At 65.2% G+C, this 23,565-nt stretch overlaps 2 protein-coding genes across 2 annotated transcripts; one reads left to right on the top strand and one right to left on the bottom strand.

Moving 5' to 3' along the window:
• Positions 1-297: 297 nt before the first annotated feature.
• On the bottom strand, positions 298-6,299 carry LOC138101184 (translational activator of cytochrome c oxidase 1-like). The gene is made up of 5 exons (XM_068999049.1): positions 6,009-6,299; positions 4,842-4,951; positions 3,468-3,598; positions 1,202-1,367; positions 298-581 (listed from the first exon to the last, which is right to left on the bottom strand). Exons 1-5 carry the CDS (start codon positions 6,259-6,261, stop codon positions 333-335), a joined length of 909 nt encoding a protein of 302 aa, XP_068855150.1. The 5' UTR covers positions 6,262-6,299; the 3' UTR covers positions 298-332.
• A 2,087-nt stretch (positions 6,300-8,386) lies between these two features.
• On the top strand, positions 8,387-23,199 carry LOC138101180 (integrin alpha-D-like; the record flags this gene model as incomplete). Its single annotated transcript, XM_068999045.1, has 17 exons — positions 8,387-8,442; positions 11,389-11,506; positions 11,603-11,706; positions 11,813-11,877; positions 12,179-12,293; positions 12,378-12,508; positions 13,427-13,572; positions 13,647-13,800; positions 14,864-15,014; positions 15,125-15,198; positions 16,591-16,747; positions 18,206-18,345; positions 18,950-19,087; positions 19,917-20,123; positions 20,939-21,069; positions 22,372-22,529; positions 23,156-23,199. Coding segments are annotated over exons 1-17 (2,079 nt in total), but the record flags the coding sequence as incomplete, so codon positions are not given.
• Between the last annotated feature and the right edge of the window lie 366 nt (positions 23,200-23,565).

The following is a 23,565-nucleotide window of genomic DNA, read 5'->3' as shown; positions in this document are numbered from 1 at the left end:
ATCCCTGACCACCCCCAGTGACCCTCGGACCATCCCCAGTGACCCTCAGACCATCCCTGGCCACCCCCAGTGACCCTCAGACCATCCCTGACCACCCCCAGTGACCCTCGGACCATCCCTGACCACCCCCAGTGACCCTCAGACCATCCCTGACCACCCCCAGTGACCCTCAGGCCATCCCTGACCACCCTGAGTCACCCTCAGACCATCCCTGACCACCCCCCCAAGTGACCCCTGACCGTTCCCAACACCCCCTGATGACCACTTGACCACCCAGGTGGCCGAGCCAGGCCGGGGACGCGTCCAACCGAGGCTTTATTGACCGTCAGGGGTCAGTGACCCGTGGCCGGAGAGGACTGACCCCCGGCCCCCTCCGGCCCCTCCTGGATGTTGTGGTAGAGCCGGACGACGTCCGGGCAGTCGCCCAGGGCCTGCAGTAGCCGCTCGGCCTGAGCCCGCGGCCCCTCGGGCAGCGCCAGCAGCGCCCGCGGCACGAACTCGACGGCGGCCGAGAGCGGCCGGAGCCCCGCGGCCTCCAGGTGCTGCCGGACGCTCGGCAGGGACGAGGGGTCACACAGGAACTGCGGGGGGGAGGCCGGAGGGGGGGTCAGGGGTCATTGGGGGTGGCCAGGGGTCATTGGGGGTGGTCAGGGGTTACTGGGGGTGGCCAGGGGTCATTTGGGGTGGCCAGGGGTCGTTGGGCATGGTCAGGGGTCATTGGGGGTGGTCAGGGGTCATTTGGGGTGGTCAGGGGTCATTGGGGGTGGTCAGGGGTCACTGGGGATGGCCAAAGGTCACTGGGGGTGGCCAGGGGTCATTTGGGATGGTCAGGGGTCATTTGGGATGGTCAGGGGTCACTGAGGGTGGCCAAAGGTCATTGGGGCTGGTCAGGGGTCACTGGGGGTGGCCAAAGGTCATTGGGGCTGGTCAGGGGTCACTGGGGGTGGTCAGGGGTCATTGGGGATGGCCAAAGATCATTTGGGGTGGTCAGGGGTCACAAGAAGTGACCAAAGGTCACTGGGGGTGGCCAGGGGTCATTAGGGATGGTCAAAGGTCACTGGGGGTGGCCAGGGGTCACTGGGGATGGCCGAGGGGTGGCCAGTGGTGGCCGGGGACAGTCAGTGACCCCTGGCAGTGGCCCAAGGGCCATCAGGGGAGGGGGGGGGGGGGGGGCTGTGGTCACTCCCCAGGCCGCTCCCACCTTCAGCTCGGCCTCGTCCTCGGCCGCCACGTCCCGGGCTCCGGCCGCCAGCGCCAGCTCCAGGGCCACCTCCATGGACACGGCCTGGCCACGCCCGTCCTGGCCGGCCACTCGCACCACGCCCACGGCCTCAAAGCTGTGCCGGACACCCTCGGCCAGAGACCCCCTGCGGGAGGCCGGACACAGACCCTGAGTGACCCCTGAGTGACCCTGAGTGACCCCTGAGTGTCACCTGAGTGACCCTGAGTGACCCCAAGTGTCACCAGAGTGACCCTGAGTGTCCCCTGAGTGACCCCGACCCACCCTGAGTGACCCCAGAGTGTTCCCTGAGTGACCCTGTGTTCCCTGAGTGACGCCTGAGTGTCCCCAACCCACCCTGAGTGACCCTGAGTGACCCCTGAGTGACCCCTGAGTGACCTCGACCCACCCTGAGTGACCCTGAGTGACCCCTGAGTGACCCCTGAGTGACCTCGACCCACCCTGAGTGACCCCCGAGTGTTCCCTGAGTGACCCTGAGTGACCCCTGAGTGACCCCGACCCACCCTGAGTGACCCCTGAGTGTCCCCAGAGTGTCCCCAACCCACTCCGAGTGACCCCTGAGTGACCCCGAGTGTCCCCTGAGTGTCCCCTGAGTGTCCCCAACCCACCCTGAGTGTCCCCAACTCATCCCCAGGTGTCCCCAACCCCTTCCTGGGAGTCCCCAGAGTGTTCCCATCCCGGTGTCCCCTGACCCATCCCAGGTGTCCCCGGTGTCCCCAGCAGTGTCCCCACCCCAGTGTCCCCTGACCCATCCCCCGTGCCCCCAGTGTCCCCACCCAGGTGTCCCTGCCGCGGTGTCTCCATCCCGGTGTCCCCGGTGTCCCCATCCCGGTGTCCCCAGCCATGTCCCCATCCCAGTGTCCCTGACACATCCCCGGTGTCCCCGTCCCAGTGTCCCCATCCCGATGTCCCCAGCAATGTCCCCATCCCAGTGTTCCCAGCAGTGTCCCCACCCCGGTGTCCCCATCCCAGTGTCCGCGGTGTCCCCATCCCGGTGTCCCCAGCAGTGTCCCCATCCCGGTGTCCCCATCCCGGTGTCCCCGGTGTCCCCTGACCCACCCCGGTACCCCCATCCCGGTGTCCCCACCCCGGTGTCCCCGGTGTCCCCATCCCGGTGTCCCCATCCCGGTGTCCCCAGTGTCCCCATCCCGTTGTCCCCATCCCGGTGTCCCCAGTGTCCCCAGTGTCCCCATCCCAGTGTCCCCATCCCGTTGTCCCCATCCCGGTGTCCCCAGTGTCCCCATCCCAGTGTCCCCATCCCGGTGTCCCCATCCCGGTGTCCCCAGTGTCCCCGTTGTCCCCACCCCGGTGTCCCCATCCCGGTGTCCCCAGTATCCCCATCCCGGTGTCCCCATCCCGGTGTCCCCATCCCAGTGTCCCCGGTGTCCCCTGACCCACCCCAGTGTCCCCATCCCGGTGTCCCCATCCCGGTGTCCCCAGCCATGTCCCCATCCCAGTGTCCCTGACACATCCCCGGTGTCCCCGTCCCAGTGTCCCCATCCCGATGTCCCCAGCAGTGTCCCCATCCCAGTGTTCCCAGCAGTGTCCCCACCCCGGTGTCCCCATCCCAGTGTCCGCGGTGTCCCCATCCCAGTGTCCCTGACACATCCCCGGTGTCCCCGTCCCAGTGTCCCCATCCCGATGTCCCCAGCAGTGTCCCCATCCCAGTGTTCCCAGCAGTGTCCCCACCCCGGTGTCCCCATCCCAGTGTCCGCGGTGTCCCCATCCCGGTGTCCCCAGCAGTGTCCCCATCCCGGTGTCCCCGGTGTCCCCTGACCCACCCCGGTACCCCCATCCCGGTGTCCCCACCCCGGTGTCCCCGGTGTCCCCATCCCGTTGTCCCCATCCCGGTGTCCCCAGTGTCCCCATCCCAGTGTCCCCATCCCGTTGTCCCCATCCCGGTGTCCCCAGTGTCCCCATCCCAGTGTCCCCGTTGTCCCCACCCCGGTGTCCCCATCCCGGTGTCCCCGGTGTCCCCATCCCGGTACCCCCCATCCCGGTGTCCCCACCCCGGTGTCCCCAGTGTCCCCAGTGTCCCCACCCCGGTATCCCCACCCCGTTGTCCCCATCCCGGTGTCCCATCCCGGTGTCCCCGGTACCCCCATCCCGGTGTCCCCACCCCGTTGTCCCCATCCCGGTGTCCCCAGTGTCCCCAGTGTCCCCAGTGTCCCCAGTGTCCCCAGTGTCCCCGGTGTCCCGCCGCGGTGTCCCCGGCGCTGTCCCTGACCCGCAGTGGCCCAGCAGGTGGCCGAGCTGGCGCTGGCACCGCCGCGGCTCCTGGGTCAGCACCTCCAGCAGCAGCTCCGAGCCCCCCGGGCCCCGCGCCCCCAGCAGCAGCCGCGAGCCCCCGGCGCCTTCCTGCGGCACCCGAGTGGCCACAGAGTGGCCCCAACCCACCCTGAGTGGCCCCAGAGTGATCCCAACCCACCCTGAGTGGCCACAGAGTGACCCCAACCCACTCTGAGTGGCCCCAACCCACCCTGAGTGGCCACAGCCCACCCTGAGTGGCCCCAGAGTGGCCCCAACCCACCCTGAGTGGCCACAGAGTGACCCCAACCCACCCTGAGTGGCCCCAACCCACCCTGAGTGATCCCAGGGGGTCCCCAATTGGCCACAGAGTGGCCCCAACCCACCCTGAGTGGCCCCAGAGTGGCCCCAACCCACCCTGAGTGATCCCAGGGGGTCCCCAATTGGCCACAGAGTGGCCCCAACCCACCCTCAGTGGCCTCAGCGGGTCCCCAAGTGGCCACAGAGTGGCCCCAACCCACCCTGAGTGGCCCCAACCCACCCAGAGTGGCCACAGAGTGGCCCCAACCCACCCTGAGTGGCCCCAGAGTGACCCCAACCCACCCTGAGTGGCCCCAACCCACCCTGAGTGGCCCCAGAGTGACCCCAACCCACCCTGAGTGGCCCCAGCCCACCCTGAGTGATCCCAGGGGGTCCCCGACCCATCCCAGGGGGTCCCCAACCCACCCCGAGTGGCCCCAACCCACCCTGAGTGGCCCCAGAGTGACCCCAACCCACCCTGAGTGGCCCCAACCCACCCTGAGTGATCCCAGGGGGTCCCCGACCCATCCCAGGGGGTCCCCAACCCACCCTGAGTGGCCCCAGCCCACCCTGAGTGGCCCTGACCCACCCTGAGTGGCCCCAGAGTGGCCCCGTGCTGGCCCCAGGAGGTCCCCAAGTGGCCCCAGAGTGTCCCCAACCCACCCTGAGTGGCCCCAGGGGGTCCCCAACCCATCCCGGGGGTCCCCAGAGTGTCCCCAGCCCCTTCCCAGAGGTCCCCAACCCATCCCGGGGGGTCCCCAGCCCCTTCCTGGGGGTCCCCAACCCATCCCAGAGTGTCCCCAACCCATCCCAGAGTGTCCCCAACCCCTTCCCGGGGATCCCCAACCCATCCCGGGGGTCCCCAGAGTGTCCCCAACCCTTCCCAGGTGTCCCCAACCCATCCCAAGGAGTCCCCAACCCATCCCAAGGAGTCCCAAACCCATCCCAGGGGGTCCCCAACCCCTTCCCAAGGGTCCCCAACCCATCCCAGGGGGTCCCCAGCCCCTCCCAGGTGTCCCCAGGTGTCCCCAGCCCCCTCCCCGGGTCCCCTCACCTGTGCCCGCCGCAGGGCGGCCTCGATGGACGCCTTGGGCATGTTCCGGGCGCGGCACTGCTGGACGGCCGCGGCCAGAGCCGCGTTCAGCGCCGGGTCCGGGCCCCCCTCTGCGGGGACAGCGGCGCTGGGGCGGCTGGGGACCCCTGGGGACACCCTGGGGACAGCTGGGGACACCCTGGGATGGGCTGGGGACACCTGGGGACACCCTGGGATGGGCTGGGGACAGCTGGAGACACCCTGGGATGGGCTGGGATGGGCTGGGGACACCCTGGGGACACCCTGGGGACAGCTGGGGACACCCTGGGATGGGCTGGGGACAGCTGGGGACACCCTGGGGACACCCTGGGATGGGCTGGGGACAGCTGGGGACACCCTGGGGACACCCTGGGGACACCCTGGGGACACCCTGGGATGGGCTGGGGACAGCTGGAGACACCCTGGGGACACCCTGGGGACACCCTGGGATGGGCTGGGATGGGCTGGGGACACCCTGGGATGAGCTGGGATGGGCTGGGGACACCCTGGGGACACCTGTGGACACCCTGGGATGGGCTGGGGACACCCTGGGATGGGCTGGGGACAGCTGGGGACACCCTGGGATGGGCTGGGGACACCCTGGGGACACCCTGGGGACACCCTGGGGACACCCTGGGGACAGCTGGGGACACCCTGGGATGGGCTGGGGACACCCTGGGGACACCCTGGGGACACCCTGGGGACACCCTGGGGACATCTGGGGACACCCTGGAGACACCGTGGGATGGGCTGGGATGGGCTGGGGACACCCTGGGATGGGCTGGGGACACCTGGGGACATCTGGGGACACCCTCGGGACAGCTGGGGACACCTGGGATGGGCTGGGATGGGTTGGGGACACCCTGGGGACACCCTGGGATGGGCTGGGGACACTTGGGGACCCCCAAATCCTGAGGGATCGGGGAAGGGGGGGCAAAGAGGGGCTGGGGGGAGGGGTGGGCTCGGCCTGTCGCGGTATCGCGACATGCCGGTGTCCCGGTATCGCGACATGCCGGTGTCCCGGTATCGCGACATGCCGGTGTCCCCACACCGCGACAGCTCCTCCGCGCCGCCCCACCAGCCCGCTACACCCCCCCGCACCCCCCGCCCTCCCCCGCCCTATCGCGACACGCCGCTCTGTCGCGACACCTCTGGCGGCCGCCCTCAGCATCTGCGCCAGGCGCTGGAAGAGGCGGCTCCGCTCCGCGTCCCGCGGGCCCTTCACGTTGCGCACCTTGGACCAGCGGTTGTGCCCGGCCATGGCCCGGCGGGGCGGCCCCGGGAGCCGCCGGAGGAGCCCCGGGAGGAGCCCCGGGAGCGGCGGGGGAGCCCCGGGAGCCGCCAGGGCCAGCGGGGCCCAGCGGGGCCCCCTCAGAGCCGCCAGGGCCGCCACGGCCGCCATGGCCCCGAGCGGCCTCTTCCGCCGCGCCGCGGGGCACGCTGGGTAGCGCCTCTCATTTGCATGGCCACGCCTCCTCTGTGCATTGAAAGCGGGGGTGATTTGCATAGCCACGCCCCCTTTGTCGCGCCGAAGGGGGTGATGTCATCGGTTTGTTGGGGTGGCCACGCCCCTTTATGCAAAGTAGGGGGGTTGTTTGCATAACCACGCCCCTTTGGGGGAGGGGGGGTGGGAACATCTGGATAGGGATGGGGGAGGGTGGGAACACCTGGATCAGGTGGGGGAGGGGAACACCTGGATCAGGTGGGGGAGGGGAACACCTGGATCAGGTGAGGGAGGGGTGGGAACACCTGGATCAGGTGGGGGAGGGGAACACCTGGATCAGGTGGGGGAGGGGAACACCTGGATCAGGTGGGGGATGGGAGAACACCTGGATCAGGTGGGGGAGGGGATGGGAACACCTGGATCAGGTGGGGGATGGGAACATCTGGATCAGGTGGGGGATGGGAACACCTGGATCAGGTGAGGGGGGATGGGAACAACTGGATCAGGTGGGGGAGGGGGATCAGAACACCTGGATCAGGTGAGGGAGGGGATCAGAACACCTGGATCAGGTGGGGGAGGGGGTGGGAACACCTGGATCAGGTGGGGGTGGGGGTGGGAACACCTGGATCAGGTGAGGGGGGATGGGAGAACACCTGGATCAGGTGGGGGAGGGGTGGGAACACCTGGATCGGGTGAGGGAGGGGAACACCTGGATCAGGTGGGGGAGGGGGATCAGAACACCTGGATCAGGTGGGGGAGGGGTTCCGGTTCGGGGGGGGGTGGGGGAGGGGCCCTGGGTCAGCGGGTGGGGGAGGGGCGGGCTGGTGACCGTCCCGTGTCCGGCCGCAGCGTCCGGTCAGCAGCGCGTGGGGTGGGGGAGGGGAAGGGGAGGGGGAGGGGGCGGTGGGGGATGGGATGGGATGGACAGACGGACGGGGGGACAGAGGGACAGAGGGACGGGAGAATGGAGGGATGGACGGACGGATGGATGGATGGATGGAAGGGTGGACAGGTGGACAGTGGGGATGGACGGGTGGACAGATGGATGGACAGGAGAATGGAGGGATGGACGGATGGACATTAGGGACGGGTGGACGGACGGATGGACAGACGGATGGACGGGTGGACAGTAGGGATGGACAGATGGACAGTAGGGATGGACGGATGGACATTAGGGATGGGGGGACGGATGGACGGGTGGACAGGGGAATGGAGGGATGGACGGATGGACATTAGGGATGGATGGATGGACGGGTGGATGGACGGACAGACATGTGGACAGGTGGACGGATGGACAGGTGGGCAGTAGGGATAGATGGACAGACGGACAGGTGGACAGTAGATATGGATGGACAGACGGACAGGTGGACAGGTGGACAGCAGGGACAGATGGACAGGTGGATGGATGGATGGACAGTAGGGACAGACGGACAGATGGACAGTAGGGATGGATGGACAGACGGACAGGTGGGCAGTAGATATGGACGGACAGACGGACGGACGGACAGACGGACAGCAGGGACGGATGGACAGATGGACAGATGGACAGACGGACAGACGGACAGCAGGGACAGATGGACAGATGGACAGATGGACAGACGGACAGACGGACGGGTGGACAGTAGATATGGATGGACAGACGGACAGACGGACAGACGGACAGGTGGGCAGCAGGGACGGACGGACAGACGGACGGACGGACAGCAGGGACGGCCGCACGGCCCCCACCTCGGCAGGATGGACACCTGACCCTGCCCCCCCCCCCCCCCCCAGGCCCGGCCCATCCCCCCACGGGATGTGGCTCCTTCCGCACCGGGGGGGGGAGGGGAGGGGGTGACTCCGCCGGTGACGTCACCGCGGTGACCACAAGGGCGTGGCCGGGGGGGGGGAGGGGAGGGGGGAGCACCCCAAACTTCCCCTCCCCCACCCACCCCTCCCCCACCCCCCCCCCCTCCCAGCGCCGCTTTCGGGGCCGCTTCTTCCCAAAAACTTCACACCCCTCCCCCCCCCCCCCGCCCCTCCCCCACCCTCCCCCACCTTCCTGCCCCTCCCCCCCCCCCCCGGCACCCCCCAACTTCTGCTTCGGAGCCGCGATGGCCCCGCGGGCGCTGCCGCTCGCCCTGGGCCTGCTGGCCACGGGTGCGGGGCGACCACCGGGCCGGGCGGGGCGACCCCCGGGGGAGGGGCGGCTGGGGGGGGGGGAGGGGGGGTGCGGGGAGGGGGTTGGGTTTTGGGGGGGTTTGGGGGGGTTGGGGGTGAGTTTGGGGTGGGTTTGGGGGATTTGGGGTGAGTTTTGGGTGACTTTGGGGTGGATTTTGGGGGGTTTGGGGTGGGTTGGGGGTGAGTTTGGGGTGGGTTTGGGGGATTTGGGGTGAGTTTTGGGTGACTTTGGGGTGGATTTTGGGGGGTTTGGGGTGGGTTGGGGGTGAGTTTGGGGTGGGTTTGGGGTGGATTTGGGGGATTTGGGGTGAGTTTTGGGTGAGTTTGGGGTGGATTTTGGGGGGTTTGGGGTGGGTTTGGGGTGGATTTTGGGGGGTTTGGGGTGGATTTTGGGGGGTTTGGGGGGGTTTGGTTTGGGTTGGGTGGGTTTTGGGGAGGTTTGGGGTGGGTTTGGGGTGGGTTTGGGTTGGGTTTGGGTGGGTTTGGGTGGGTTTTGGGGGGTTTGGGGGGGTTTGGGTTGGGTTTGGGGTGGATTTTGGGGGGGGTTGGGTTGGGTTGGGTGGGTTTTGGGGAGGTTTGGGGTGGGTTTGGGGTGGATTTTGGGGATTTGGGGTGGGTTTGGGGTGGATTTTGGGGGATTTGGGGTGGGTTTTGGGGGGTTTGAGGTGGTTTGGGGTGGATTTTGGGTGAGTTTGGGTGGGTTTGGGGTGGATTTTGGGGGGTTTGGGTTGGGTTTGTCAGGGTGTTGGGGAGGGTTGGGGTGGATTTTGGGGGGTTTGGGGTGGATTTTGGGGGCTTTGGGGTGGGTTTGGGGTGGATTTTGGGAGGTTTGGGGTGGATTTGGGTGGATTTTGGGTGAGTTTGGGTGGGTTTGGGGTGGATTTTGGGAGGTTTGGGGTGGATTTGGGTGGATTTTGGGTGAGTTTGGGTGGGTTTGGGGTGGATTTTGGGTGAGTTTGGGTGGGTTTGGGGTGGATTTGGGGGATTTGGGGTGAGTTTTGGGTGAGTTTGGGTGGATTTTGGGGGGTTTGGGTTGGGTTTGGCTGGGTGTTGGGGAGGGTTGGGGTGGATTTTGGGGGGTTTGGGGTGGATTTTGGGGGCTTTGGGGTGGGTTTGGGGTGGATTTGGGGGGGTTTGCGGTGGATTTTGGGAGGTTTGGGGTGGATTTTGGGTGAGTTTGGGTGGGTTTGGGGTGGATTTTGGGGGCTTTGGGGTGGTTTTGAGATGGTTCTGATTCGGATTTTGGGGTCCAGGTGAGATTTTGGGGGTTTTGAGAGGTTTTAGGTGGGTTTGATGTGGGTTTTCGGGGTTTTGGGTGGATTTTGGGCGGGTTTGAGGTGGTTTTGGGTGGGTTTGGGGGAACTTTGAGGTGGATTTTGGGGTCCAGGTGGGCTTTGGGTGGGGTTTGGGGTGGGTTTGAGGTGGGTTTTGGGGGGTCTGAGGTGGTTTGGGGTGGATTTGGGGCGGTTTGGGTGGGGTTTGAGGTGGTTTTGAGACGCTTCTGAGTTGGATTTTGGGGTCCAGGTGAGATTTTGGGGGTTTTGAGAGGTTTTAGGTGGGTTTGATGGGGGTTTTGGGGGTTTTGGGTGGATTTTGGGGGCTTTGAGGGGCTTCGGGTGGGTTTGGGGGAACTTTGAGGTGGATTTTGGGAGCGGTTGAGGGGTTTTGGATGGGATTGAGGTGGGTTTTGGGGGCTTTGGGGTGGATTTTGGGGTCCAGGTGAGATTTTGGGGGTTTTGAGAGGTTTTGAGGTGGGTTTGGGTGGGTTTTGAGTGGATTTTGGGTGGGTTTGGGGGGGTTTTGAGTGGATTTTGGGTGGGTTTGGAGGGGTTTTGAGTTGGATTTTGGGCTTCAGGTGACATTTGGGGAGTTCGAGTTGGAGTTTGGGGTTCTGAGGAGTTTTGAGGTGGTTTAGGGTGGGGTTTGGGGTCCGGATGGGGTTTGGGGTGGTTGTGGGGAGGGTCTGAGGTGCATTTTGGGCCATTTGAGGTGGATTTTGGGTGGGGTTGGAGTTGGCTTTGGGGATCCCCATGGGGTCTGCGGTGCTTTTCCCCGGCTTTTGGGGGCATTTGAGGCGGATTTGGGGCCCCAGCTGTGGATTTTGGGGTCCAGGTGACATTTTGGGGGTTTTGAGGTGGATTTTGGGTGGGGTTGGAGTTGGATTTTGGGGTTTTGAGGAGTTTTGGGGTGGTTTTGGGTGGGTTTTGGGGTCCAGGTGGGGTTTGGGGTGGTTTTGAGGTGGATTTTGGGTGGGGTTGGAGTTGGATTTTGGGGTTTTGAGGAGTTTTGGGGTGGTTTAGGGTGGGGTTTGGGGTCCATGTGGGGTTTGGGGTGGTTTTGAAGTGGATTTTGGGTGGCTTTGAGTTGGCTTTGAGGATCCACATGGGGTCTGCGGTGCTTTTCCCCGGCTTTTGGGGGATTTGAGGCGGATTTGAGGCCCCAGCTGCGGATTTTGGTGACATTTGGGGGATTTGAGGCAGATTTGAGGCCCCAGCTGTGGATTTTGGGGTCCAGGTGACATTTGGGGGTTTTGAGGCGGATTTGAGGCCCCAGCTGTGGATTTTGGTGACATTTTGGGGGATTTGAGGCCCCAGCTGTGGATTTTGGTGTCCACGGGACATTTTGGGGGATTTGAGGCGGATTTGAGGCCCCAGCTGTGGATTTTGGTGACATTTGGGGACATTTGAGGCGGATTTGAGGCCCCCACCTGTGGATTTCGGCTGCTTTCCAGCCCATTCCCAAGGATTCCTTCGCACCTTCCCGACCACCCCAAAACCCTCCCGGTGCCGCCGGGGCTGCCCGGACCTCGGAGCCGGCGCCGGGGCTCCAATGGGGCGACGGTGACCAATTTGGGGGGCGATGGGGGTCACCCTGAAGCCTCCCCCCTCCCCCCCCCCTTTTTTTTTTGGTGCCCCCCTCCCCCAGCCCTGCTCTCCTGCGGCGGCTCCGGGCTGGACGTGGAGACCCCGCTGGTTTTCCAAGGCGACCCCGCCGGCGCTTTCGGCACCACCGTGGCCCAGTTCGGCACCAGTGACGACGGCTGGTAAAGCGGGGAGGGGGTCCTTGCGATGGGGAGGGGGTCCCCCCGATCCCCCCGCCCCAAACCAGCCCCCCACCCACCCCCGTCGCCCACCCCAAGGGTCCTGGTGGGAGCCCCCCTGGAGCGCGGCGGTGCCGACGAGACCGGCGCCGTTTATCGCTGCCGCTTCCAGTCGGGAAGGTGCCAGAAGGTTCCGGTGGCCGGTGAGAGACCCCCTCCCCAAAAATTTACGCCCTCCCCTCCCACCCCAAAACCCCAAGGAGAAGGGGTGGGGTGGGGGGGGTGGGTCTCACCCCCGTGGCCTTCCAGGACCCCCCGGAGCGGTCAACGCGTCCCTGGGGCTGGCGCTGGCGGCCGGAGACGGCGGGGTGCTGGTGAGGGGCGACCCCGAAACCGGTTTGGGGGAGTGGGAGCGGGTTTGGGGGTGAAATCGAGGGCGCTGAACCCCAAAATCGCGCTGCGGGTTTGGGGTCGGTTTCGTTCCCGGGGAGGTTTCGCCCCCAAAATCTGGGGGGGGTTTTCGGTTGTTGCTTTGGAGCTCGGACCCCACATCGATGTCCCCGAGGAGCTTCGGGGGGGGGGTTTTGCCCCCAAATTGGGTCTTTTCGAGGCGAAACCGAGGCCGGTGACCCCCCCCAAAATGTGGCCTGTCCATCCCCTCCCCCCACCCGCCAGGCGTGCGGCCCCACCTCCCCCCAGGCCTGCGGGGTCAACGTCCACCTCAACGGCTTCTGCGTCCACCTGGACTCGGCCCTCCAGCCGCTCCGGCGCCTCCCGGACGCCTTCCCAGGTACGGGGGGTGTCCCCGGGGCCGGCCGCGCCGGGGACCCCCCGGTCCCGCCTGACCTCGGGGCCGTGTCCATCCCCTGGCCAGAGTGTCCCAAGAGCTCCATGGACATCGCGTTCCTCATCGACGGCTCGGGCAGCATCGCCCCCCACGAGTTCAACGCCATGAAGACGTTCATCGTGGAGGTCATGAAGCGCTTCCAGGGCGCCGACGTCCAGGTAACGTCCAGCCTGGTGGCTGTCGGTCATCCTGGGTCATTCAGCTCCATTGACGTTGAGTGGTGACCCCTCCGTGCCCATTGGTCATCTTGGGTCATTCAGCTCTGTTGATGTTGAGTGGTGACCCCACCATGGCCATTGGTCATCTTGGGTCATTCAAAGCTCCATTGGCATCAATTGGTGACCCCTCCATGGCCATTGGTCATCTTGGGTCATTCACCTCCATTGACGTTGAGTGGTGACCCCTCCATGGCCGTTGGTCATTTTGGGTCACACAGAGCTCCGTTGATGTTGAGTGGTGACCCCTCCATGGCCATTGGTCATCCTGGGTCATTCAGAGCTCCATTGGCATCAATTGGTGACCCCTCCATGGCCTTTGGTCATCCTGGGTCATTCAGAGCTCCGTTGACATCAATTGGTGACCCCTCCATGGCCTTTGGTCATCTTGGGTCACTCAGAGCTCCGTTGATGCTCAGCTTTGACCACCCGATGCCCATTGGTCATCTTGGGTCATTCAGAGCTCCATTGACATCAATTGGTTTGGTCATCTTGGGTCATTCAGCTCCGTTGACGTCGAGTGGTGACCCCTCCATGGCCATTGGTCATCCTGGGTCACTCAGCTCCGTTGGCATCAATTGGTGACCCCTCCATGGCCGTTGGTCATCCTGGGTCATTCAGAGCTCCAGTGACATCGGGTGGTGACCCCTCCATGGCCATTGGTCATCCTGGGTCATTCAGAGCTCTGTTGACATTGAGTGGTGACCCCTCCATGGCCATTGGTCATCTTGGGTCACTCAGAGCTCCGTTGATGCTCAGCTTTGACCACCCGATGCCCCTTGATCATCTCGAGGGCTCCAGGGTGGCCTTTGGCCGGTCAGCCCCGCTCACCGCCGGTCACGCCGCTGTCCCCCCGGCCAGTTCTCCCTCACCCAGTTCTCCAGCCGCCTGCACGACCACTTCGACTTCAGCACCTTCCGGGACCATCCGGACCCGGCGCTGCTGCTGAGGAGCGTCCAGCAGCTCCGCGGCCCCACCCACACGGCCACGGCCATCCTGCACGTCCTGTGAGTGCCCCGCGGCCCCTCCCGGCCCCGGCCCGGCCCGGCCCGGCCCCGCTGACCGCTCGCTCGCCCGGCAGGCAGCGGATGTTCCTCCCCGACCGGGGCGCGCGGGCCGGCGCCCGGCGGATCCTGATCGTGGTCACGGACGGGGAGAAGTACGGGGACAACCTGAGCTACTCGGACGTCATCCCGCTGGCCGAGAGCATGGCGGTCACTCGCTACGCCATCGGGGTGAGGCGCCGGCCCGCGGCGGCTCTGTCCGGTCGACGGCTCTGTCTGTCCATCCGTCCATCCCACCTGTCCATCCGTCCACCTGTCTGTCTGTCCGTCCGTCCCACCTGTCCATCTGTCCATCCGTCCACCTGTCTGTCCAGCTGTCCATCCCACCTATCCATCTGTCCATATGTCCATCCCACCTGTCCATCTGTCTACCTGTCTGTCCATCCATCCGTCCGTCCCACCCGTCCATCTGTCCATATGTCCATCCCACCTGTCCGTCCATCCATCCATCCATCCATCCATCATCCATCATCCATCCCACCTGACCACCTGTCCGTCGGTCCATCCATCCATCCATCCATCCATCATCCATCCCTCCATCCATCCATCATCCATCATCCATCCCACCTGACCACCTGTCCGTCCATCCATCCATCCATCCATCCATCCATCCATCCATCCATCCATCCCACCCGTCCGTCCGTCCATCCATCCCTCCATCCATCCATCATCCATCCCTCCATCCATCCATCCCTCCATCCATCATCCATCCATCATCCATCCACCTGTCCATCCATCCATCCCCTCTGTCCACCTGTCCAGTCATCCATCCATCCCACCCATCCATGTGTCCACCTGTCCATCCATCCATCCATCCCCTGTCCATCCCCCTGTCCATCTCCCGTCCATCCCCCTGTCCATCCCACCCATCCACCTGTCCATCCATCCATCATCCATCCATCCATCCATCCCACCAGTCCATGTGTCCATCCCGTCCGTCCGTCCGTCCATCCATCCATCATCCATCATCCATCCATCCATCCCCTCTGTCCACCTGTCCATCCGTCCATCCATCCATCATCCATCCATCCCTCCATCCACCCCTCCATCCATCCATCCATCCATCCATCCATCCATCCATCCATCCATCCATCCATCCATCCATCCCTCCATCCATCCATCCATCCATCCATCCCACCCGTCCATGTGTCCACCTGTCCGTCCATCCATCCATCCCACCTGTCCATCCCTCTGTCCATCCCCCTGTCCATCCCATCCCGTCCATCCCCCGCAGGTGGGCAGCGCCTTCCTGAAGCCCAACGCCCAGGCCGAGCTCCACGAGATCGCCTCCAGCCCCGCCCACGACCACGTGTTCCGCGTGGACAACTTCGGCGCGCTGGGGGACATCCAGAACCAGCTGCAGGAGAAGATCTTCGCCATCGAGGGTACCGGCGGTGGGGCTGGACCTCCTGGTGACCAGGAGGTGACCAGGAGGTGGCCAGGAGGTGGCCAGGAGGTGGCCAGGAGGTGACCAGGCCGCTGGCCCCTCCCGCAGGCACCCAGAGCGCCCACAGCAGCTCCTTCCAGCTGGAGATGGCCCAGGAGGGCTTCAGCGCCCTGGTGACGCCCGTAGGTGTCCCCTGCTGGCCTTGGGGGGCCCGGGAGGGTCCCCATGAAGGTCCCGATGTCCCCAGGAGGGTCCCAATGTTCCCGGGAGGGTCCCGGTGTCCTCAGAAGGGTCCTGGTGTCCCCAGGGGTGTCCCCAGGAGATCCCGGTGTCCCCAGGAGGGTCCCGATGTCCCCAGGGGTGTCCCCATGAAGGTCCCGATGTCCCCATGAGGTCCCGGTGTCCCCAGGAGAGTCCCAGTGTCCCCAGGGGTGTCCCCAGGAGGTCCTGGTGTCCCCAGGTGTGTCCCCATGAAGGTCCCAGTGTCCCCAGGAGGGTCCCGATGTCCCCAGGAGGGTCCCGGTGTCCCCATGAAGGTCCCGATGTCCCCAGGGGTGTCCCCAGGAAGGTCCCGGTCTCACCATGAGGGTCCCAATGTCCCCACGAGGGTCCCGATGTCCCCAGGGACATCCCCAGGAGGGTCCTGGTGTCCCCAGGGGTGTCCCCATAAAGGTCCCAATGTCCCCAGGACGGTCCCAATGTCCCCATGAAGGTCCCGATGTCCCCCATGAGGTCCTGGTGTCCCCAGGGACGTCCCCAGGACAGTCCCAATGTCCCCGTGAAGGTCCCGGTGTCCCCAGGATGGTCCCAATGTCCCCAGGAGGGTCCCGATGTCCCCAGGGACATCCCCAGGAGGTCCCGGTGTCCCCAGGAAGGTCCCGATGTCCCCCTGAAGGTCCTGGTGTCCCCATTGAGGTCCCGATGTCCCCATGAAGCTCCCGATGTCCCCGTGAAGGTCCTGGTGTCCCCAGGAGGGTCTCAATGTCCCCAGGGACATCCCCATGAGGTCCCAATGTCCCCATGAAGGTCCCAATGTCCCCATGAGGGTCCTGGTGTCCCCAGGGGTGTTCCCATGAGGGTCCCGGTGTCCCCATGAGGTCCCGATGTCCCCAAGGGTGTCCCCATGAAGGTCCTGGTGTCCCCAGGACAGTCCCGATGTCCCCATGAGGGTCCCGGTGTCCCCAGGGGTGTCCCCATGAAGTTCCCGGTGTCCCCATGAAGGTCCCAATGTCCCCAGGACAGTCCCGATGTCCCCAGGACGGTCCCGGTGTCCCCATGAAGGTCCCAATGTCCCCAGGATGGTCCCAATGTCCCCATGAGGGTCCTGGTGTCCCCAGGACAGTCCCGATGTCCCCATGAGGGTCCCGGTGTCCCCAGGGGTGTCCCCATGAAGTTCCTGGTGTCCCCATGAGGGTCCCGGTGTCCCCAGGATGGTCCCAATGTCCCCATGAGGGTCCCAATGTCCCCAGGGATGTCCCCATGAGGGTCCCGGTGTCCCCAGGACGGCCCCTGACCGCTGTGTCCCCCCCTCCCCGCCGTCCCCATCCCCCATCCCCCGTCCCTCACTGGTGCAGGAGGGTCCCGTACTGGGAGCTGTGGGCGCCTACGACTGGTCCGGGGGGGTCTTCGTCTACGGCGGGGGAGGGGCGCCCACCTTCGTCAACGTCTCCCGGGACTTGGGCAACCTGGGCGACCTGGGCGACCTCAGGGACATGGACGACGCCTACCTGGGTACGGGGCCACGGCCGGGGGGCTCCGCGGCCGCCCCCGCGGCTTTCGGGGGTCCCGGGGGGGGGGTCCCCGAGGGGTCTCGCGCGTCCCCTCCCCTCACCCCCGGCGGGGAAAGAATCCCGCACGGACGCCCCCAAATTCAGCGCAAAAGCCCCCGGAATCCACATCGAAAATCCACTTCAAAACCCCCCAAAATTCACATCGAAACCCCTCAAAAATCCACTTCAAAACCCCCCGAAATTCACATCGAAATTCACATCGAAACCCCCCAAAAATCCACCTCAAAACCCCCCAAAAACCCACTTCAAAACCCCCCGAAATTCACATCAAAAATCCACTTCAAAACCCCCCGAAATTCACATCAAAATTCACATTGAAACCCCCCAAAAATCCACCTCAAAACCCCCCGAAATTCACCTCAAAACCCCCAAAATTCACATCGAAACCCCCCAAAAATCCACTTCAAAACCCCCCGAAATTCACATCGAAATTCACATCAAAACCCCCCAAAAATCCACCTCTAAAGCCCCCAAAATTCACCTCAAACCCCCCAAAATCCCACCTGGACCCCAAAACCCCCCAAATCCCCCCAAAATCTCACCCGGACCCCCCAAAAATCCACCTCAAACCCCCCAAAATCTCACCCGGACCCCCCAAAAATCCACCTCAAAACCCCCAAATCCCCCTCAAACCCCCCAAAATTCACCTCAAACCCCCCAAAATCCCACCTGGACCCCAAAACCCCCTAAAATCCCCCCCAAAATCCCCCTCAAACCCCCCAAATCCCCCCAAAATCCCACCCGGACCCCCCAAAAATCCACCTCAAACTCCCCAAAAATCCACCTCAAACCCCCCAAAATCCACCTCAAACCCCCCAAAATCCCACCCGGACTCCAAAAACCCCCCAAATCCCCCCCCAAATCCCCCTCAAACCCCCCAAAACTCCCCCAAAACCCCCCAAAATCCCACCCGAACCCCCCAAAAATCCACCTCAAACCCCCCAAAATCCCCCTCAAACCCCCCAAATCCACCCCAAATCCCCCCAAAATCCCACCCAGACCCCCCAAAATCCCACCCGGACCCCCCAAAATCCACCTCAAACCCCCCCAAAATCCACCTCAAACCCCCCCAAACTCCCCCAAAACCCTCCAAAATCCCACCCGAACCCCCCAAAAATCCACCTCAAACCCCCCAAAATCCACCTCAAACCCCCCAAATCCACCCCAAAATCCCCCAAAATCCCACCCGGACCCCAAAATCCACCTCAAACCCCCCAAAACCCCCCCAAAACCCCCCAAAATCCCACCCGAACCCCCCAAAAATACACCTCAAACCCCCCAAAATCCCACCTGGACCCCAAAACCCCCTAAAATTCCCCCCAAAATCCCCCTCAAACCCCTCAAAACCCCCCAAAATCCCACCCGGACCCCCCCAAACCCTCCCCCAAATCCCCCCCAGGCTACTCGGTTGCCTCGCTGGCCCTCGGGGGCTCGCGGGGCCTGGCCCTGGGTGCCCCCCGCTTCCGCCACCTCGGCCGCGTCCTCGTCTTCGCCCCCGGGACCACCTGGAAGCTCCTGGCAGAGGCCACCGGGCCCCAGGTGAGCGCGGGGGGCACCTGGGGGGCACCTGGGGGGGTTCTGGGGGCACCTGGGGGGGTTCTGGGGGGATTCTGGGGGGTCCAGGGGGCACCTGGGGGGCACCTGGGGGGCACCTGGGGAGTCCTGGGGGGTTCTGGGGGTACCTGGGGGGCACCTGGGGGGGTCCTGAGGGGTCCTGGGGGTACCTGGGGGGGTCCTGGGGGGATTCTGGGGGTACCTGGGGAGTCCTGGGGGATCCTGGGGGGTCCTGGGGGGATTCTGGGGGGTCCTGGGGGGATTCTGGGGGTACCTGGGGAGTCCTGGGGGGTCCTGGGGGGCACCTGGGGGGATTCTGGGGGTCCTGGGGGGGATTCTGGGAGACACCTGGGGGGTCCTGGGGGGTCCTGGGGGGTCCTGGGGGGTTCTGGGGGTCCTGGGGGGGTCCTGGGGGGGATTCTGGGAGACACCTGGGGGGTCCTGGGGGGTCCTGGGGGCACCTGGGGGGGTCCTGGGGGGTCTCACCTGTCCCCTCCCCCCCCGGGGTCTCACCTGTCCCCTCCCCCCCCGGGGGTGTCTCACCTGTCCCCTCCCCCCCGGGGGTCTCACCTGTCCCCTCCCCCCCCAGGTGGGTTCCTATTTCGGGGCCGCGCTGCTCCCGCTGCAGCCCCGCCCCGGCGCGGCCCCGGCGCTGCTCGTGGGGGCCCCCCAGTTCTACGGGGGGGGCGGCGGCGGCCGCGTGGACGTCTGCGAGGTCAGCGGGAAGGTGAGGCACGGCTGGGCACACCTGGGGGCACCTGGGCACACCTGGGGGCACCTGGGGGCACCTGGGCACTCACCTGGGCACAGCTGGGCACAGCTGGGCACACCTGGGCACTCACCTGGGCACACCTGGGGGCACCTGGTCACTCACCTGGGCACACCTGAGCACACCTGGGCACACCTGGGGGCACCTGGTCACTCACCTGGGCACACCTGAGCACACCTGGGCACACCTGGGGGCACCTGGGCACACCTGGGCACACCTGGGGGCACCTGGGCACTCACCTGGTCGCACCTTGGCACACCTGGGCACACCTGGGCACTCACCTGGGCACTCACCTGGGCACACCTGGGCACTCACCTGAGCACACCTGGGCACACCTAGGCACAGCTGGGGCACAGCTGGGCACTCACCTGAGCACACCTGGGCACACCTAGGCACAGCTGGGGCACAGCTGGGCACAGCTGGGCACAGCTGGGCACACCTGGGCACTCACCTGGGCACACCTGGGCACACCTGGGCACACCTGGGCACTCACCTGGGCACACCTGGGCACACCTGGGCACAGCTGGGGCACACCTGGGCACTCACCTGAGCACACCTGGGCACACCTGGGCACACCTGGGCACTCACCTGGGCACACCTGGGCACACCTGGGCACACCTGAGCACACCTGGGCACTCACCTGAGCACACCTGGGCACAGCTGGGGCACACCTGGGCACACCTGGGCACACCTGGGCACTCACCTGGGCACTCACCTGAGCACACCTGAGCACACCTGGGCACACCTGGGCACACTTGTGTGAGCTCAGCCGTCTCCCCTGTCCCAGAGCCGTCACCTGCGGTGCCGCCAGACGCTGCGGGGCCACCCCGGGCACCCCCTGGGGCGCTTCGGGGCCAGCCTGGCACACCTGGGCGACCTGGACGGGGACGGGTGGCCCGAGGTGGCCGTGGGGGCGCCCCTGGAGGACGAGGGCCGAGGGGCCGTGTACCTGTTCCGGGGCACCCGCGGGGGCATCAGCGCCCGCGACGGGCAGGTGAGGCCTCACCTGGGCACGGGGCTCACCTGGGCACGGGGCTCACCTGGGCACAGCCTCACCTGGGCATGGGGCTCACCTGGGCACGGGGCTCAGCTGGGCACGGGGCTCACCTGGGCACAGCCTCACCTGGGCATGGGGCTCACCTGGGCATGGGGCTCACCTGGGCACGGGGCTCACCTGGGCACGGGGCTCAGCTGGGCACGGGGCTCAGCTGGGCACAGCCTCACCTGGGCACGGGGCTCACCTGGGCACGGGGCTCACCTGGGCACGGGGCTCAGCTGGGCACAGCCTCACCTGGGCATGGGGCTCAGCTGGGCACGGGGCTCACCTGTCCCTCACCTGGGCACGGGGCTCACGTGGGCATGGGCCTCACCTGTCCCTCACCTGTCCCTCTGTCCCTCTGTCCCCTCTGTCCCTCTGTCCGTCTGTCCGTCTGTCCCTCTGTCCGTCTGTCCCTCTGTCCCTCCCCTGTCCCTCTGTCCCCTCTGTCCGTCTGTCCGTCTGTCCCTCTGTCCCTCTGTCCCTCTGTCCGTCTGTCCCTCTGTCCCTCCCCTGTCCCTCTGTCCCCTCTGTCCGTCTGTCCGTCTGTCCCTCTGTCCCTCTGTCCCTCTGTCCGTCTGTCCGTCTGTCCCTCTGTCCCTCTGTCCGTCTGTCCCCTCTCTGTCCGTCTGTCCCTCTGTCCCCTCTCTGTCCCTCTGTCCGTCTGTCCGTCTGTCCGTCTGTCCCTCTGTCCCTCTGTCCCTCTGTCCCTCTGTCCCCTCTCTGTCCCTCTGTCCCTCTGTCCGTCTGTCCGTCTGTCCGTCTGTCCCCAGCGCATCCCGGGCTCGGCGTTCCCGTCCCGGCCGCGTTTCTTTGGCCAAGCGCTGAGCGGGGGCCGGGACCTGAGCGGGGATCGGCTGCCGGACGTGGCCGTGGGGGCGCAGGGCCAGGTGCTGCTGCTCAGGTGAGCCCAGGTGACCCCGGAACCCCCCAGAAACATCCCAAAAACCACCCCAAAACCACCCCGGAACCCCAAACCACACCAGCACCCCCAAAAAACACCCCAAACCATCCCGGAACCACCAAAAACCACCCCAAAACCACCCTGGAACCACCAAAAAACACCCCCAAACCACCCTGGAACCCCCAAAAACAACCCCAAAACCACCCCAAACCACCCCCAAACCACCCCAAACCCCCAAAAAACACCCCAAAACCACCCCCAGACCACCCAAACCCACCCCAAACCCTCCAGGTGACCCCAAAACCCCCCCAAATCCCCCTCAGGTGACCCCAAATCCCCCTCAGGTGACCCCAAACCCCCCTCGAGTGACCCCAAACCCCCCCAAATCCCCCTCAGGTGACCCCAAACCCCCCCCAAATCCCCCTCAGGTGACCCCAAACCCCCCTCAGGACACCCCAAACCCCTCTGAGGTCGCCCCAAACCCCTCTCAGGTGACCCCAAACCCCCCTAAATCCCCCTCAGGTGACCCCAAATCCCCCTCAGGTGACCCCAAACCCCCCTCGAGTGACCCCAAATCCCCCTCAGGTGACCCCAAACCCCGCTCGGGTCACCCCAAACCCCCCTAAATCCCCCTCAGGTAACCCCAAACCCCCCCAAATCCCCCTCAGGTGACCCCAAACCCCCCCAAACCCCCCTCAGGTGACCCCAAACCCCCCTAAATCCCCCTCAGGTGACCCCAAACCCCCCTTAGGTGACCCCAAACCCCCCCTAAATCCCCCTCAGGTGACCCCAAACCCCCCCAAATCCCCCTCAGGTGACCCCAAACCCCCCTAAGGTGACCCCAAACCCCCTCAGGTGACCCCAAACCCCCCCAAATCCCCCTCAGGTGACCCCAACCCCCCCTCAGGTCACCCCAAACCCCCTCAGGTGACCCCAAACCCCCCTCCGGTCACCCCAAACCCTTCTCAGGTGACCCCAACCCCCCCTCAGGTGACCCCAAACCCCCCCAAATCCCCCTCAGGTGACCCCAAATCCCCCTCGGGTCACCCCAAACCCCCCTCAGGTGACCCCAAACCCCTCTGAGGTCGCCCCAAACCCCTCTCAGGTGACCCCAAACCCCCCTAAATCCCCCTCAGGTGACCCCAAACCCCCCTCAGGTGACCCCAAACCCCCCTAAATCCCCCTCAGGTGACCCCAAATCCCCCTCAGGTGACCCCAAACCCCCCCAAATCCCCCTCAGGTGACCCCAAACCCCCCTCGGGTCACCCCAAAACCCCCTCAGGTGACCCCAAACCCCCCCAGGTCGCAGCCGCTGCTGAAGGTGACCGTGGCCGTGACCTTCGAGCCCCGGGTGGTCCCGGCCAGCGCCTTCGAGTGCCCCGAGGGCGAGGAGCTGCGGGGGCCACTGGCCACGGCCCGGATCTGCTTCGTGGGGGCCAAAAAAACCCCGGACAGCTTCGGTGAGAGCCCCCGGAACCCCCGAAATCCACCCGGGGAGCCCCGAAAATCCCACCCCGAGCCCAAATTCCACCTCGAAAGCCACGGCCGGTTCCCGAAACCCACCCAAAACCCCGCAAAATCCACCCAAAATCACCCCAAGTCCCACCTGGGCCCCGAAATCCACCCAAAACCCCACAAAATTCACCCAAAATCCACCCCAAATGACCCCAAATCCCACCTGGGCCCCGAAATCCCTCCCCAAAATGCACCCAAAACCCCCTGAAATCCACCCAAATCCCCCCAAAATCCCCCAAAATCTCCCCAAAATCCCCCAAAATCCCCCAAAATCCCCTCAGGCTCCCAAATCTCGGTGTCGCTCTGGTTCCGAGCCGAGCTGGACCCCAGAATCCCCCCAGAATCCCCCCAAAATCCCCCAAAATCCCCCCAAATCCCCCCCAAATCCCCCCAAATCCCCCCAAATCCCCCCCAAATCCCCTCAGGCTCCCAAATCTCGGCGTCGCTCTGGCTCCGAGCCGAGCTGGACCCCCCAAAATTCCCCCCAAAATCCCCCAAAATCCCCCCAAATCCCCCTCAAATCCCCCTCAAATCCCCCAAAATCCCCCCAAATCCCCCCAAATCCCCTCAGGCTCCCAAATCTCGGCCTCGCTCTGGTTCCGAGCCGAGCTGGACCCCCCAAAATTCCCCCCAAAATCCCCCAAAATCCCCCCAAATCCCCCTCAAATCCCCCTCAAATCCCCCTCAATTCCCCCAAAATCCCCCCGCATCCCCCCAAATCCCCCCCAAATCCCCTCAGGCTCCCAAATCTCGGCGTCGCTCTGGTTCCGAGCCGAGCTGGACCCCCCAAAATTCCCCCCAAATCCCCCCCAAAATCCCCCAAAATCCCCCAAATCCCCCCCAAATCCCCTCAGGCTCCCAAATCTCGGCGTCGCTCTGGTTCCGAGCCGAGCTGGACCCCAGAATCCCCCCCCAAAATCCCCCCCAAAATGCCTAAAAATCCCCCCAAATCCCCCCAAAATCCCTCAAATCCCCCCAAAA

Source organism: Aphelocoma coerulescens, unplaced genomic scaffold, assembly GCF_041296385.1.
Source record: "Aphelocoma coerulescens isolate FSJ_1873_10779 unplaced genomic scaffold, UR_Acoe_1.0 HiC_scaffold_207, whole genome shotgun sequence".
NCBI classification, from domain to species: Eukaryota; Metazoa; Chordata; class Aves; order Passeriformes; family Corvidae; genus Aphelocoma; species Aphelocoma coerulescens.
This window is presented reverse-complemented; position numbering and strand designations above follow the sequence as displayed.

Bases quoted from the DNA above. Each gene is read 5' to 3' on its own strand.
- LOC138101184 (XM_068999049.1), bottom strand. From the start codon at position 6,261: ATGGCGGCCGTGGCGGCCCTGGCGGCTCTGAGGGGGCCCCGCTGGGCC. The intron at 1,368-3,467 runs GTCAGGGACAGC...GGCCTCCCGCAG, and splicing joins CACCTGCTGGGCCACTGCGG to GGGGTCTCTGGCCGAGGGTG. The intron at 582-1,201 runs GTGGGAGCGGCC...TCCCCCCCGCAG, and splicing joins AGGACGAGGCCGAGCTGAAG to TTCCTGTGTGACCCCTCGTC.